We start from the raw sequence: 16,095 nt of genomic DNA on the forward strand, positions 1-16,095 counted from the left end.
GAGACTTGGAAGAAGCTCCTGGCTCGTGGCTTCGGATTGGCCCAGCCGCAGCCATTGTGGCCACTTGGAGAGTGAACCAGCAGATGGGAGACCTCTCTCTCTGTCTCTCCTCTCTGTAACTGCCTTTCATATAAATACATCTTTAAAAAGCAGAAGAGCAGAGCAGAGCCCGAGGGCAGGGTCCAGCTCCAGCCACACTCCTGTGGGACCTTGAACATCCTGACCCCTCCGAGCCTCGCTGTCACGTGCGGGCACAGCTCTGTTCCGAGCTCTCCGCGGGCAGGAGACCATCGCACGCTTGCACCTGCTGGGCGCCAGTCAGGGGCGCCACCTCCTTCCGGGAAAGCAGAGGGTCCTAAGCCTGCTCTTGGGAAAGGCGAGTGAGAGGATGGGGGCGGAGACCTTGCGCTCCGCACACCAGACTCCCGCCCCTTCCCCTCCCCGGCCCGTCCCACCCCGCCCCGGTGCCCGCTGCTGGTCCGCTCCCCGCCCCAACCCTGCTCTCTCCCCGGAGCCCCGCGGGGACCAGGTGTCCGGGCGACCCAGGATGCAGCCGCGGATCTGTCTCCTCCTGGCTGCGCAGCTCGCCGGTAAGACGCCAAGACTCACGGGCTGCGCGGGGCAGGGCCGGGTGGTCTGCGCCGGACGGAATTGAGAAGCGGCTGTGGTCCCGGTGAGGCATGCCACAGGCGAGGTCCCTAAGCAACACCGGGAGCTCTGTCCTCCAGTCCCTAGAGAGCCCGGGGATGGAGAGGAGGGGCACCCTTCTCTCCGCAGGAGTCTAGGGGCAGAAAGAGAGGGCGGGAGAAAGGAAGACAAGAGAGGTCAGGTCGGGAAAGCAGAGGAAATGTCTTTGTCCAGGGTCCCCGGGAGGATCTGCCCCGGCAAAGTCCAGCACTCAGTCTGGCCCTCGTGCCGGGCACTTCCGGCCCAGCATGCAGTGGACACATTCTCATTACCTCCCGGAAGCCTGGGTGGTGCGGGGGACACGGCTGCTGCCAGGTCTCAGTGCTGGCAGGGTGGGCTTCTGTGACCCCAACTCCCCCACAGTCCCTATTGTTGGGTGTCCTGGGCTGGGCGACTCACTACAGGCAGCCTTGCGGCCAGAATGTTGATCTTGGCACCCAGGCGAGGGTCTACACTGTCCTTCTGTCTAAGCCCGTACAGACCACCTTTGGAAGAAGCCCCTCACCCCCCAAACTGCCCACTAACCCGTGGTTGATTTGCTGTCAAGCCCCCAAAGCTGCAAACCAGCCATTCTGGAGAGAGAGGCCCGAGGCCTGGCGGCCCGGACTCCGACCCGCTGAATTCAGCGACGTCATTAAGTAGAAATGGGGCCATTCAGAGCCACTCAAGCTGTGGCCAGTCCTGGAAACAGCAGGTCCCTCCTAAGAGTGGAGTGGGTGGGCTACTGACAGGGTCACATGAGGCCACATGTGTGGTGTGGCAAGGCCTGGCTGTGCGTCCATCCCCAGAGGCGGAAGAGCGAGCAGACAGGAGAGAGACTCAGAGAGGCCCCAGGCCGTGTCCACCAGAGGGGGACATGCACACTCACAGCGCAGGCCTGGCACGATCGAGAAGTCACTCTGGCCTTTGCTTGGAAGGACTTCTTCGGGCATCTGTGTATTTGCGACTCGCTGAGCGCTTATGCTTGTGAGCCCATTACTTTGATCCCGCAGAGGATCACGGGGCTCCATGCTCGGTTCCGAGGCCCCACGGCCTGGGTGTGAAGCTTCATCCCTCAGCTGTGTGAGTTTTTGCTTCCTTGTGCAGAGAATGGGTGTGAAACGGTCTGTGCCCCCCACCCCGAGGCCTGGTGAGGGTTAAGTAAGATGATGCTTGTCCCATGCCCAGCAGAGCTCAATAAATGTAGTCATGTCCGAGCTCATTAAACACCCACAAGGAGTCAGTGACCCCCACAGTGAAGAAGCTCTGCTGCACCCCAAAAGTCAGACTGGCATCTGGGGACAAAGAGAAGGCCCAGCAGTCAGTGGGGGCCCTGCTGCCATTTCATTCTCCATGCAAGCAGAAGCTTAGAGTGGTCTGGGAGAGGAATCGCGTTCAAGTGCATTTCATCAGTGATTACGAAGGAAGCCATGAGGCCAGGAGTCTGAGCCGCCAGTACAGGCAGGGTTGTGACACAGGGCCCTGACTTGGGAAGCCAGCTCCTCCTGCACACCCACACACGCGCCAGGTCTGTGTCCCCTCTGCCTTGCTGCTCCTGTCTTGATCTGCAGGGTCTTTCTCTGCTCCACAGCCAAGCTTAAAGGCTCTCAGGTCAGACTGGGTTTGTTGGAGGCTCAGTGTCCGTGGCCTTGGGACCTGTGTTGCTCCTTCTCTTTGAGATTTTATTTCCTGCCAGGAACAACCCCTGAGATGGGGGAGAGGGCTTCCTTCCTTTCCCCTTTCTTTTTAAATATTTATTTTATTTATTTGAAAGGCAGAGTTAGAAAAAGATCTTCCATCCACTAGTTCACTCCCCAAATGGCCGCAACAGCTAGGTTTGGGCTAGGTCAAAGCCAGGAGCCTGGAACTCCATCCAGGTCTCCCACGTGGGTGCAGGGATCCAACCACTTGGGCCATCTTCTACTGCTTTCCCAGGCCATAGCTAGAGCAGCCAGGACTTGAACCAGTGCGCATATGGGATGCTGGCATCGCAGGCAGCAGCTTAACCCAACGCTGTGCTATAGTACCAGCACCGTTTCTATCTTTCTAAGCCTCAGAGGCGTGCAGGACAATAGCACCAAGCTACTCCTACACAGAGAGGAGAGAGAGGCTGGGTGACCTGTGTGAGGTCCCACAGCTGGTCCTGGGCAGAGGCTGGGTTCAAGGCCAAGCTGTGGGTCCTCCTCTAGTTCTTCATGAATGAGCCCCTGCCTTCCAGGCGCTCTCCCTCAAAGATTAAAATAGACTACCCCACCCCTGGGAACACGGACCCAGTGACTGCCGGGCTGGGCAGTGGCAGGCTGTTAATTTTGTCTACCAGGGGACAATGAGATCCTTCTGCCGTCTGTCCGGAAATGGTGGCTAGTCCTCTTCAAGGTTGATCAGACCAGCCGTGTGCACTGCCTGTGCCCCTGAGCTTGTCCTGGGTCTCAGTCAGCAGCATAGAGTCTTTGGGAAGTCTTGACTTAGAGTGACCCCCGGGCAAGGTAAAAGGCAGCCTGCATCGGCTTCACGCTTTAAATTCATGGATTTGAATCCTGGGCCACTCAGTATCTGTAAATGAGATCCCGAACTAGTAATTTAATGCCTCAGTTTCCTCATCCACATAATGGGGACAAAAATTCTGAAGCCAAGGTCTGGGCTTGTAGCAGGTTAAGCTGCTGCTTGGGACACCCTCATCCCATATCAGAGTGCTGGTTCGAGTCCCAGCTACTCTGCTACCAATCCAGCTCCCTGCTAATGCACCTGGGAAGCAGCAGATGATGGCTCAGTACTTGGACCCCTGCCACCCACATAAGACACATACATGGGATTCCAGGCTCCTGGCACTGACCTGGCCCAGCCTTGGCTTTTGCAGCCATTTGGGGACTGAACCAGCAGATGGAAGATCTCTCTGTCTCTGTCTTCTCTATCTCTGTGTGTGTTTGTGTGTGTGTCTCTCTCTTTCACTCTCTCTCTCTCTCTCTGCCTTTCAAATAAATAAATATTCTAAAAAATTCTGATATCAGAGGCAAGGGTTTGGGCCTAGGGAGTAAGAAGATATCTTGTAGGGTTAGGGTTTAGTCTCTGATTGAGACACTGGCATCCCTTATCAGAGCACCAGTTTGAGTCCCACCTGCTCCGCTTCTGGTCCAGCTGCCTGCTAAGGTTCCTAGGAAAGCTGTGGAAGATAGTCCAAGTACTTGGAACCCTGCCACCCATTTGGGAGACCAAGATAGAATTCCAGGGTCCTGGCTTCGACCTGGTTCCAGCAAAGGTAGCCATCAGTGGACAGACGATCTCTGTCTCCTCTTTCTCTGTCACTCTGCCTTTCAAATAATTAAAATAAATCTTTTTTTTTTAAAAGGATACCAGCTGGATGCCTGTATCTCAAATTAGAGTTTCTAGGTTGGAGTCCTAGGTCCACTCCTGATTCCAGCTCCTGCACACACTGAGGCAGAAGGGGATGGCTCGCATAGTTCAGTCCTGCCACCCACTTGAGAGACATGGATCGAGTTCCTGGCACCCGGCTTCAGCCGGCCCCACCCCAGCTGTTGCAGGCAGCTGTTGTTGGGAAGTGAACTAGCAAATGGGAACCCTCTGTCTGTCTGTGTTTCTGCCTCTCAAATAAAATAAACAAAAATAGGTTTTGATCCTTAAACCAGTTTGAGAAGTGGTTGAGATAATTTTTGTGATCAAAAAATGGCAGCTCTCTCTGGTCCATTTCACAAAACTGGACTTGGCATTTGGGTCTGGTCTCCTGGCAGCTGACAGGGACATGAGTTCTGAGTCTAGGAGCCCGCAGCTTCATTTGACACAGTCCCTGGACCCTGGCATTGGGCACGCTCTTGCATGGTTTCTCTGTGACACTTGATTCAGTGTGGCTCCGAGACCCGGTAACTGTGCTGATGTGGTCTCTCTTCCTCTGGCTCCTCCCAGCTGTCCACGGCAGCACAACCCTGCAGCAGACCCCTGAGGCCATCATGGTTCAGACGAATGAAACGGTGATGCTGTACTGCACCTGCCCTAGTGCGACTGTCTTCTGGCTGCGACAGCGCCGGGTCCTAAGCAAGGACAGTGACCTCGAGTTCCTGGCCTCATGGCATCCCGAGAAAGGGACTACACTTGGCACGGGGGTGGAAAAGGAGAAGCTGACTGTGTCTCGAGAGACAACCCGGTCTGTTCTCAGTCTCACAAGCGTGGAGCCTGCAGACACTGGCGTCTACTTCTGCATGACCGTCGGGTCTCCCGCACTCACCTTCGGGAAGGGAACTCAGCTGACAGTGGGTAAGAATCAGGCCTGATCCTATAACGAGCGTTGAGCACCTACTGTACGCCGGTACCCCACTTGTTCCCAGCAAGCCCCACGCTGCTGCCGTGATCATTAGCACTGCTGCCAACTGTATCAAAGGCTGTGTGTTGAGACTCACCCAGGCCAGGCGCCTACAGGTGTTGGCATGTTTATCTCACTGAAGCTGCTGCCTACGATGGCAGGGGGCGTACAGGGTTCCCATTTTAGAAGGGAATCAGATGAGATCGAAAGATGGGTTTGGGGCTAATCCTCCGCCTAGCGGCGCCGGCACACCGGGTTCTAGTCCCGGTCGGGGCGCCGGATCCTGTCCCAGTTGCCCCTCTTCCAGGCCAGCTCTCTGCTGTGGCCAGGGAGTACAGTGGAGGATGGCCCAGGTGCTTGGGCCCTGCACCCCATGGGAGACCAGGAAAAGCACCTGGCTCCTGGCTCCTGCCATCGGATCAGCGCGGTGCGCCGGCCACAGCGTGCCAGCCGCGGCAGCCATTGGAGGGTGAACCAACGGCAAAAGGAAGACCTTTCTCTCTGTCTCTCTCTCTGTCCACTCTGCCTGTCAAAAAAAAAAAAAAAAAAAGAAAGAAAGAAAGAAAGAAAGAAAGAAAGAAAGATGGGTTTGAACCAGAGATGGCCAAAGGCAGTGCTGCCCTTCAGGCCTCATCAGAGCCGCCTGAGGCTGTGGCCACACTGGGCCGAGTCCCCAGGCCTGCCAGTGGTTTCAGAAATCCCTTGAGTGTGCAGGCGGGGTAAAAGGGGGTTCTTGAAGCCCTGCCATGCTCCGTGAGTGCTTTCCCAAAGAAGTGAGGAGCAGGTGCACGCCCCTTCCCCACGGAGGCCTGCAGCTCGAACCCACTCCCCGAGCTCAGGGAGGGCCTTGGCTTTCTCATCTGCGTCGCGAGGCTGCCGGGACCTCTGTGTGAGGCCGCAGTCCTGGGACAGGTCAGCACGGCAGTGGAAACGTGTTGCGAGCCGTAAGTGCAATTTTAAATTTCCCGATAGCCGTGTTATACAAAAGGAACAAGTGAAATGAGCTTGCACCATCTATTTTTCTTCACCCGGTTTATCAATAGGATTATCATTTCAACATGTAATCAGCGTGAGGATCACTAGACGGACTGACCTTGCTTTTTCCTACTGAGAGTTTGATGTGTGTTTTACACGTACAGAGTGCATTCCGACCGGCCCCACTGCAGGGGTCTCACGGGCCCCAGGCTGGCTTTAGCCTCTTCTCCAGCTTAACCTCTGGCCGGGTCAGCTGCCTACAGACCTCTCCCTCTGCTCTTGCGGGGCTACTGAGAGGGACCCCCAGAAACCAGGCTGCTCAGCAAGGGGAGGTGCAGGAAGACAAAACCAGCAGAGCCGTGCCTTTCACCAGCCTGGGCCTTCACCTGGAAGGCAGCGGGCGGGGGATAGATTCTGACAAGGCGTGGAAGGAGTCCGTGGTTCTCGTATTGACTCGTGGGCTTTGGGGGGCTTGGGATTTGGGTGTGGTTCCTGTTCTTGTCCCTCTAAGCCCTATAGCTGCCCAGTGCTGTGAGCTCAGGGTCTGAGAAAAGTGGGTCGTGAGAGACGCATGGCTGATTTTTTTCAGCCACATCCTACCACCTCCTCCACCAGCACCACCACACACTCCTGGTGTCCACGTTCCCAAACCCTGTGTACTGCTCGGCACCTCCCACACTGTGCACTTACCACCATCCCTTCTCCTCCAGGGGTGGGGTTCCTGGAGCCAGAGCCCACTTGTTGGGCCAGAAGATCGCTGCATTTAAAGTGTTCATTTCTTTATTTTTTTCTTTTGATTTTATTTATTTATTTTCAGAGGAATAGTTACAGAGAGAGGGAGAGATAGAGAGAAAGGTCTTCCATCCACTGGTTCACTCCCCAAATGGCAGCAACAGCCAGAGCTGAGCCAGTCCAAAGACAGGAGCCAGGAGCTTCCTCCAGGCCCCCCATGAAGGTCCAAGAAACTGGGCCTTCCTCCACTACCCTCCCAGGCCATTAGCAGGGAGCTGGATCGGAAGTGGAGCAGCCGGGACTCAAACTGGCGCCCATATGAGATGCTGGTGCCACAGGCGGAGGCCTAGCCCACTACACCACAGCACCAGCCCCTATTTTTTATTTTTTGAAGGGGGGAGGAGATAGAGAGAGAGAGAAAGAGTCTACTGTTCCTTCATTCCCCAAATGCCCACAACAATTGAAGCTACGCCTGGCTCTCCATCCAGGTCTCCCTCTTGGGCAGCAGCAGGGACTCGAGTACTCCAGATGTGCACCAGCAGGAAGCTGGAATCAGGAGTGGAGCCAGGACTCGAGCCCCAAAACACCCTCAGGTTGGAATGCAGGTGTCCCCCTGGGTGTCTTGGCCACTGCACCAACTGCCCGCCCCAGGTCAGTCATTTTAAGCGGGGGAAGCACAGATGGCACAGAAAGTGTTTAGAGAAAAGACAGGGCTTTTTCCAGGCCCCACAGACACACTGGGGGCTCAAAACGCCAGCCCCTTTCAAGGAAGACAGAGACGGGAAAGGTTGAACTGGGGTGTCAGGAGGAATGCAGGGGGCCTGGCTATGGGCAAGAAGCTGTTCAGTGGACCAAGCCCCTCCCAAGTCCCCAAGGCCCTGAGAGTCAGTGGAGCCGGTGCACCTCCCACCCCACTGCGAGGACTCCCTGTGTCCTCGAGTAAGAGTCAGGCCAAGAGAGAGGCTTCTGGGACTGTGAGGATGAAAATGGGTGATCCACCACCCCCTGCCACCAGCTCCTTGCTCTCAGGGCTGTTTGCTTCTTGCTGTACTTATCCTCAGGGCTGTGCTGCCCCAGGGCCTTGGTCCACCCTAGAAGTGTTTACGTATTCATCAGAAAACGCCTGTCCCCAAGGCAGTACAGCATGACTGACAGCACAGCTTCTAGAATCAAAGTTGTTTGGGTCAGACCCTGGCTCTGCTGATCCCTGGCCATCTCCCTTGGGGAAAATTCCCCCAGCTCTCCCAGGCCAGGCTTCTTTGGGAATAAAGGGGGAGCAACAGTGCCTACCCCAACAATAGACTTAGGCTGATGTGCGTGGCACTGTCTCTGGCACACAGCGGGAGCTCAGCACCCGTCCATTCAAGTTCAGGGTTCTTTCCAGAAACGGCACAAAGCAGGCAGAGCAGGTGGTGTTCGCTCCACCTCCCAGAGGCAGCTCAGGGGTCCAGGGATCCGATTTGAACCGGAAGAGGCCAGCCCCAATGTACCCTTCTGCTGGCTGCCAGTCCCTGTCCCCTTGACTCTCAGGTTCACACCTGTCCCTGTCCCTTGCAAGAATTTTGCAGAAAAATCGTTTCCAAGAGATCCGTTTCCTCCACTCACAAAGGTTGGTTTCTGTGACACCCAGCACCCACCCCATCCTCTACGTCTCAGAATTGCAGGTGTCTTCCTCCACCCTGTGGGCCCCTCCCACCACCCTCTGTGGAACCCAGGGGTGGCATGAGAGGAGTTGGCCCACCCTGAGCCAGAAGAGGGGCCTGACCTCTCGGCCCCCGGGGGCCAGTTCTTCTCATCTCTGGGACTCACGTTTGAAATGAACATTTAAAACTCAAGGTTTCTCTAGCGCTCTTCTATATGATTTTTTTTAAAAAAGATTGATTTATTTATTTGAAAGGCAGAGTTAGAGAGAGGCAGAAGCAGAGAGAAAGAGAAAGACAGAGAGGGAATCTTCCATCCGATGGTTCACTCCCCAAATGGCCACAATGGTCGGAGCTGTGCCAATCCGAAGCCAGGAGCCAGGAGCTTCTTCTGGGTCTCCCACGCGGGTGCAGGGGCCCAGGGACTTGGGCCATCTTCCACTGCTTTCCCAGGCCACAGCAGAGAGCTGGATCAGAAGTGGAGCAGCCGGGAAGTGGAGAACCAGCGCCCATATGGGATGCTGGCACTGCAGGTGGTGGCTTCGCCTGCTACACCACAGCGCCGGCCCCACTCTATGATTTTTAAAAGGTGTCTGAGAAGGAAAGCAAATCTCCACCCAGGCACCCAGTGTGGTGCTTTGTATGAGGAAAGGACGCCACCTCTTTTCTAGAATCTTCTTCCACCTGCTGAGAGGTTGGCAAGGTGGGCTGAGGGGCTGGTCATGCCAAGGGCTTGGGGTCACAGCTTCAACTTGGGGTCTTCAGCCAGGGGCCGCTCTGTGTGCTGCACACTTTGCTGGATCCTCAGAGCTGTGCTGGGAAGGGGGGGGGGGGGGCTCATGTTTACTTCAGCCGGTGGGGACACTGAGGCACAGAAAAGTGTGATGATTTGCCCCAGCTCACACAGCAGCTAACTGGGCAGCCGGGCTCTGGTCAGGTCCAGTGTTTCCAGGGTCCCTCTCTCTAGAACACTGAGCTAACCCCCATCCTTGGGTCCTAGTTATATCGACGAGAACGCAGATCACAAATGCTCGTGCCCCGCAGCCTTCGAGCCCTGTCGGAGCCTGGGTGGGTCACGGCTGTGAGGATGCGAGGCGCGCCATTCTGGGCTGGCCTCTGCGTCCCCTGCTCCTTACCTGACCGAGGGGTGCATTCTCCTTTCTCTCCGTAGTTCACATGTTTCCCACCACTGCCCAGCCCACCAAGAAGTCCACCCCCAAGAAGAGAGTGTGCCGGTTCCCCAACCCAGTGACCCAGAAGGGTGAGTTCTCTTGTTCCCCTGCACCTGCACCCTCAAAACCAGGCAAACAGCTTCTTCTCTCCCTCTTTCCACCAGCATTTGCCAAGTGTTGACCCTGTCGCCTGCTCTGCAGCCTGAGCTGGGGTTGGAAGGGGCACTGAGCAGGACAGTCATTCACTGATCAGGGGACGGGCTTGCAACTCCTCGCAGGACCAAATGTAATGGACGGTGTGTCCACCCGAACACTCGCACTCGAATGTTCGTAGAAGCAGTATTCATAATAACCCAAGAGCAGAAACTGCCCAGATAGCCACCAGCTAATGAGTGGGCTAACAACAAGACATACACCCATTGCAATGGACTATCGCTTGGCTGTAATAAAGACTTAGATGCTGGTTCTGCCATCGCACGGATGAGCCTGAGTGAAAGAAGCCACTCACCAAAGACTAGGTGTTTTATGATCCCATTGGCCTGAAATGTCCAGAACACACATTCTGCAGAGGCAGGAAGTAGATTAAGGCTGGAGGGATGGGGAGAGAGATGGGAGTGACTCCCAATGGGCACGGGGTTTATTTGGCTAGGGAGGGATGAATGTGTTCTACAATTAGACTTGGGTATACTTGCACAACTATGTTAATATACTAAAAGCCATTAAATTGTATACTTCATTTTTTATTTTTGTTCCTTTATTTGAGAGAGAGGCACTCTCCAAATACCTAAGGGCTGGCAGCAAACTCAAACCCAGGCACTCTGATGTAGGACACATGGCGTGTTAACTGGTGCCTTAACCACCAAGCCACATGTCCCCCCTCCACCAAATTATACATTTTTAATCTGGTGGAATTTATGGTATGTAAGTTATATTTCAATGATGCTGTTATGCAAGAAAAACAGCCTAAAGAATCAGCACATTAAATTTTTCCAGTTTTGATGCCTAACAGAGGCACCAACACAGATTAGGGACTTAATATATATTTGTTAATGAATGGACAAACTTCCCTCTGTGTGCTATAGGCACCAGGCACCTCAGCCAGAGTTGGCACATACAGTTTCCTTGAACCCATCAGCCCAAAAATACTGATCGCAACCCCCCCTAAGGGTTACTGGTGAAAAACAGCAAGTGCCATCTGCTGTCACCCCCAGAACAAACCACAAGCGGTCCCCCCACCAGGGCTGCCTCGGGCTTGGGTTGCTGTGTCTTAAGGATGCCAGGTGCAGAAATCATCTGAGGAGGGGCACCCAGCAGGTGGGGGAGGGAAGCTGCCACAAGGGGAGGGCACCAGACAGGCAACAGTAGAACCCTGGGCAGAGGGCCCAGTCTCAGGCAACAGCAAGATGGGGATACATAAGCCTGTTTGATAAAGTGCCAGGATACTTCTAGAAGTTTGTGGAAAATAGAATGAGAAGGTAAGTTTATGTTGGTGCAAAAAGTTTTTGGAATCCATGCATACAAGGGGTCTCTAGCAATTTCATGAAAAGTGAATGTTATAAAAAACTATCCATGGACGTGCCTTTCAAATAAATAAATAAATGGACATGGTCTATGGTTTGGTAATTCCCATTTTCAGTGTCTGCCTCAGGAAGGCACTTGGGCAAGGCAGCACGCCACAATGTGCTCAGTAGCTATTGGTAAAACACAGCAAACAACCCCTGTTCCCCGGTAGTGAAATGACCCATAGTACATCCATGCTGGCCAGTGCTGTTCTTCTGGATGAAAAGAATATGTGGCCCGATTGTGCGAAGGAAAAAGAGCCAGTGGCAGAGCAATTTGGATGGCATAATTCACTGTATTAAAAAAAAAAAACTCTACGTATCCATGGAGATTATTCTGTATAAATACAAAGAGAAAGCTAACAGATGAACAGTGGTGGTTCCTTCCAGAAGGAGTAAGGATGTCAAAGTCCACTCTGATCCCATATCAGCTATTGCTTGGGAAATGAAAAGATTTTTTTTTTTTTTTTGGACAGGCAGAGTGGACAGTGAGAGAGAGAGACAGAAAGGTCTTCTTTTTGCCGTTGGTTCACCCTCCAATGGCCACCGCGGCTGGCGTGCTACGGCCGGTGCACCGCGCTGATCCGATGGCAGGAGCCAGGAGCCAGGTGCTTCTCCTGGTCTCCCATGGGGTGCAGGGCCCAAGCACTTGGGCCATCCTCCACTGCACTCCCTGGCCACAGCAGAGAGCTGGCCTGGAAGAGGGGCAACCGGGACAGAATCCGGTGCCCTGACCGGGACTAGAACCTGGTGTGCCGGCGCCGCGAGGCGGAGGATTAGCCTGTTGAGCCACGACGCCGGCCCTGGAAATGAAAAGATTTTTAATCAACAAAGAAAAATCCTATTATAAGGCATGAGCATTGTCCACCTGCTTTGAACATAAATAGCTCCGGAATTTAATTCATGTTTAAAAGGTGGATGTGAGCCATGAAATTTTATATGCAAAATGATCTCAGCGATATGTGAGGTGCGTAGAGAAAACTCAGAAGGAGAGACACAGGAGGGCCCTGCACGTCTGCTGAGCCCCCCGCTTCAGAGGGAGAACGTCTGAAGCAAGCTGTGACGTGTTGCCTGTGTGCGCGGTGACGTCAGCCTGCTTCGTCGCATCTGTCCTGAGCACACACACACTTTGTTCGTGTCCCTGTTCCCTAAATACTGTAACAGCTGTTGACACAGCACCTACATTATAGCAGGTAGGATCTGCAGCCTGAAGCACACAGGAGGATGTGCGTGGAGGTGATGCAGATGCCATGCCGGCTTATACAAGAGACTGTGCTTCCAGGGATTTGGGTATCCAAGGCGGTGGGGTCCTATAACCAGTCCCAAGGATGCCGACTGGTCACCAGGATGCGGATGGCGGTGTCTCTGGGAGGGGGCCTTCCAGCTGACTCTCTCTGTTTGAATTTCCGTCCATGTCTCCAATGTTTGGAGTCGAGAACGAGTTGTGTGTGTCTCTTCCAGGCTTGCCCTGTGGCCCCCTCATCCTCTGCCTGCTGGTGGCCGGCGTCCTGGTTCTGCTGGTATCCCTGGGTGTGGCCCTCCACCAGCACTGTGAGTTGTCTCCACTTGGTGGCCCCGTTGGCCGTTGGACATGTCCCTGGGGGTACTTTATTCCCTAGGGGAGCAGAGCAGGTGGTAGCCTGCTGGAAACTTGTCCCAGAAAAACTATGTTGATCCCTAAGGTGACTCTTGGCTCATGGCCATACAGCTCCAATCAGAAACCCTTCTGCCTTTGGAGTCAGACAAACCCAGTTACATCTAACACTGCTGCATGACGTCACCACCTTGGGTGTGTGCCTGGCCTGAGCCTCAGCTGCCTCCCAGGTTGTTCTTTGTAAAGTCCCAGCCAGAGAGCCCAGCCGTAGCGTGTGCCCCGTGGGAGGTAACGCATGTGAGCAGTTGACATCACAGCCCAGAGCCCAGAAGCAATTGCAGGGCCGGGGTAGGGGTAGGGAAGCTAGCAATCCTCGTGTTGATGAGGCTGCAGGGAAACTGGGACAGCTGCTGCTCTTGGCCACTCAGGATGGGATGGGTTCACAGCAAAGATGGGGCCGAGAGCTCAGAGCCCCAAGTCCATCCCTGGCACTTCTCTCGCTGTGTGCCACCTCGAGCAAGTTGGGTGTCCTCTTCATGCTCCTATAAATGGGAGGGGCAGCAAGGACCAGTGGCTCTCCCCTCGTATAGGTCACATACCGCTTTGAATAGCTGACGGCAACTGTGAACCCCGTGCCCGGAGTAGTGCACCTGCTTGTGTATGCCGTTAGCCTCATCACACAAAGGAGTCTGTACCCTCCTTGAGAACCCCGGTAAAGATCAGTGTTCTGCAAACCTATCTGATCAAGGACATCACCAGGAAAAAGTTGAAATACTGTGACTACCGTACTTATTTAATGTATTTATTTAATGTATCCTGGATGTTCAAATATGTACTCCAAAGATAAAAAGTCAACAAGGAAGAGATAGATGTGTCAGTAGACTTGCTTGTATTTCCCTCCTATGTCCCAGCAGGCAGCCCTGCTCACCCTGTGAGTACCTGTGCTCTGCTGAGACCGCCCATCTGCTGGGCTGCCAATTCTTCCCTTAAAAAAGAAAAAAAGAATTTACTTATGTATTCAAAAGGCAGAATGATGGAGAGAGAAGGAGGGAGGGAGGGGGAGGGAGAGAGAGAGAGAGAATCTTCGATCCACTAGTTCACCCCCTAAATGGCCACAATGGCCAGGGGTGAGCCAGACCTAAGCCAGGAGCCAGGACCCCACCGGGCAGGACTGGAAGTGGAGCAACTGGCTTAACCCACTGGCCCACAGTGCCGGCCCCTTGATCTCTCATTTCTGACCTGCTCTGAAGGGCGAGAGAGCAAGCTGAAGGACACACACTCTGGGGCAGATTAGTTTTGATTCTGGCTTCTCTGCTTACGAGCTGGGTGTCTTTGGATGAGTAACTCAGAGACTCACTCCCTCCATGCCTCAGTTTCCCCATTTATAAAATAGAGATCGAAGTCCCGTCCAGCTCATAGGTTCCCAGTGAAAGTAAAGGAAGTTGAAATGTGTGACGTGTTTAGGACAGCGCCGGGCACCAGGAAAGAGATCTGAGGTGTTGGCTGCCCCCCCACCCCCTCCTTCTCCTCCTTGTCTCTGGGCCCTGCCGCCGGTGGCCCACGGCCCACGCTGACTGCCTACCCTTGCTTTCCTCCTCCAGGCCTGCAGAGGAGAGCGCGGCTACACTTCATGAAACAGTAAGTGCGGGAAGGGGGTGTGGCTCAGACCAGTGTGAGGCTTCCCTGGGGAGCTCTGCTCACAGCCTCCCGCCCTGCCACAGCCAGGGGCCCCCGACAGATTTCACCTTCAAAACAATCAGAGACAGGGCTCTGGAAGATACAACCTCCACAGACAGACCAACCGGTCATTTAGGTGCATTCCACACGCACGGCCTTCGGCTCGGAGCTCTCCTGAGGACAGCAATCCCCCTTCACAGGCATGGAGTGCCGCAGGGCCCCCCCCCCCTGCCCCGAGCTCGTGAGACAGGAGGGGCCTTCCTCCACCTTGCAGATCAGTGGCGAGGCAGGTGCATCCACCCCAAGGCCAGCCTTCCCCACCAGCAGTTCATTCCTTTCCCGGGAGAGCTGCCTGTGTCCCAGCTGCCACCCTCCACCCATGGGTTCCCACAGGCTGAGCCTCACAGCACGGAGGCTGGAAAGCTCTCAGGAGGCCCCGTGAGCCGTGGGGGCCCAGACCGAGGCCGTGCAAGGCCGGTAATGAGCGGAGGCTACGGCTACTCCTGGCCCCGGGCCACAGGCCGAGTTTTTGGATTCAGTTTTTCTCTCTCAAAGAAGAGACATTGTCACCTCTGCCCCTTCCTGCATTCCATTGGCTCCTGAGAACAGCCATGTATTCCGTATAGAAATGCTTGGGGGCAGACGGACACAGCTTCGGCTGGAAGAGGGTCCCAGGGCCCTGAGCACCACAGCTCCACTGTAAGCCCACCTGGGACGCAGTGGAGCCGGGGAAGGGGGTCGGCGCAGGCCCTGAGCCCACCTCGTACTCTCTGTGTTAGCAATGCTCCTACCTTTTGTCTGGGTTCACACCTACATGTAAGATGTCATTTGAACAAAAGGGTTTGTGGCTAAAGAAAAAAAGTTTGAAAACCACCTCAGGTGTGGCTCTCATGATCCAGCTGTAGATGAGGCAGCCCCGCAGGCCTCGCAAGGAGCCGCTGGGGATTCGGGGTGCCTCGGGAGCGAGGTGCCACCAGCCTGTCACCGTGTCCACCAGCAGCCAGTTCCTGCTGGCCCCAGGGTGTGCATTTGTGGGTGGCTCTTCTTAGCCGGTACTGCAGGAAGTAACACTATTCAAAGCTAGAGTTATTTGGGCTACCCTTTTTTTTTTAAAGCTTTTTAAATTTTTTTTTACAGAGAAAGATGGACCCTAAAAACATACTAGCACAAGGCTGTTGGCTGCAGGCTACTTGGGGAGACCCCTCGCCCTCATGGGCTGTGCCTCTCTGTTACGGGAAATCTAGAATCATCTGACTGGAAATAAGTGGTTTCCTGACACGCTGTTGTTTTCAGGTTTTACAGATGAGCAATGAGTCCCTCTCTCCTGTCCTGCTGTAGAAAGACACTGACCAGTGGCTGGTGCTGTGACGTAGTGGGTAAAGCCACCATCTGCAGTTCCAGCATCCCATATGGGTGCTGGTTTGAATCCCAGCTGCTCCACTTCCTATCTGGCTCTCTGCTATGGCCTGGGCAAGCAGCAGAAGATGGCCCAAGTCCTTGGGCCCCTGCACCCACGTGGGAGACCCAGAAGAAGCTCCTGGCTCCTGGCTTCGGATCAGTTCAGCTCTGGCCATTGTGGCCTGTAGCCATTTGGGGAGTGAACCAATGGATGGAAGATATCTGTGTCTCTCTCTCTCTCTCTCTCTCTCTGCCTCTCTGTAATTCTGCATTTCAAATAAAGAAGTAAATCTTTAAAAAAAATAAAGCAGTAATGAGCAAGATCGGGAAACATGAGCGAGAAGGGACGCATTGCGCCGTGGGGACAGAG

The 16,095-nt window shown here is 54.5% G+C and overlaps 1 protein-coding gene across 4 annotated transcripts; it reads left to right on the forward strand.

Moving 5' to 3' along the window:
• The first annotated feature begins 6 nt into the window (after window positions 1–6).
• CD8B (CD8 subunit beta) lies at window positions 7–16,032 on the forward strand. 4 transcript variants are annotated; one of them, XM_070069686.2, is made up of 7 exons: window positions 20–590; window positions 4,585–4,932; window positions 7,174–7,336; window positions 9,497–9,586; window positions 12,518–12,607; window positions 14,252–14,288; window positions 15,621–16,032. In XM_070069686.2, the coding sequence occupies exons 1-7, from the start codon at window positions 389–391 to the stop codon at window positions 15,663–15,665; spliced, it is 975 nt and encodes a 324-aa protein (XP_069925787.2). In that variant the 5' UTR covers window positions 20–388; the 3' UTR covers window positions 15,666–16,032. The 4 variants fall into 4 exon arrangements, with proteins under 4 accessions (XP_089182267.1, XP_069925787.2, XP_008252370.2 ...); XM_089326140.1 differs by having other exon boundaries at window positions 536–673; XM_008254148.5 differs by lacking the exon at window positions 7,174–7,336 and having other exon boundaries at window positions 371–590.
• Window positions 16,033–16,095: the final 63 nt, after the last annotated feature.

The sequence above is a fragment of the Oryctolagus cuniculus genome, chromosome 2, assembly GCF_051225735.1.
Source record: "Oryctolagus cuniculus isolate XC-2025 breed Fujian yellow rabbit chromosome 2, ASM5122573v1, whole genome shotgun sequence".
Lineage (NCBI taxonomy): Eukaryota > Metazoa > Chordata > Mammalia > Lagomorpha > Leporidae > Oryctolagus > Oryctolagus cuniculus.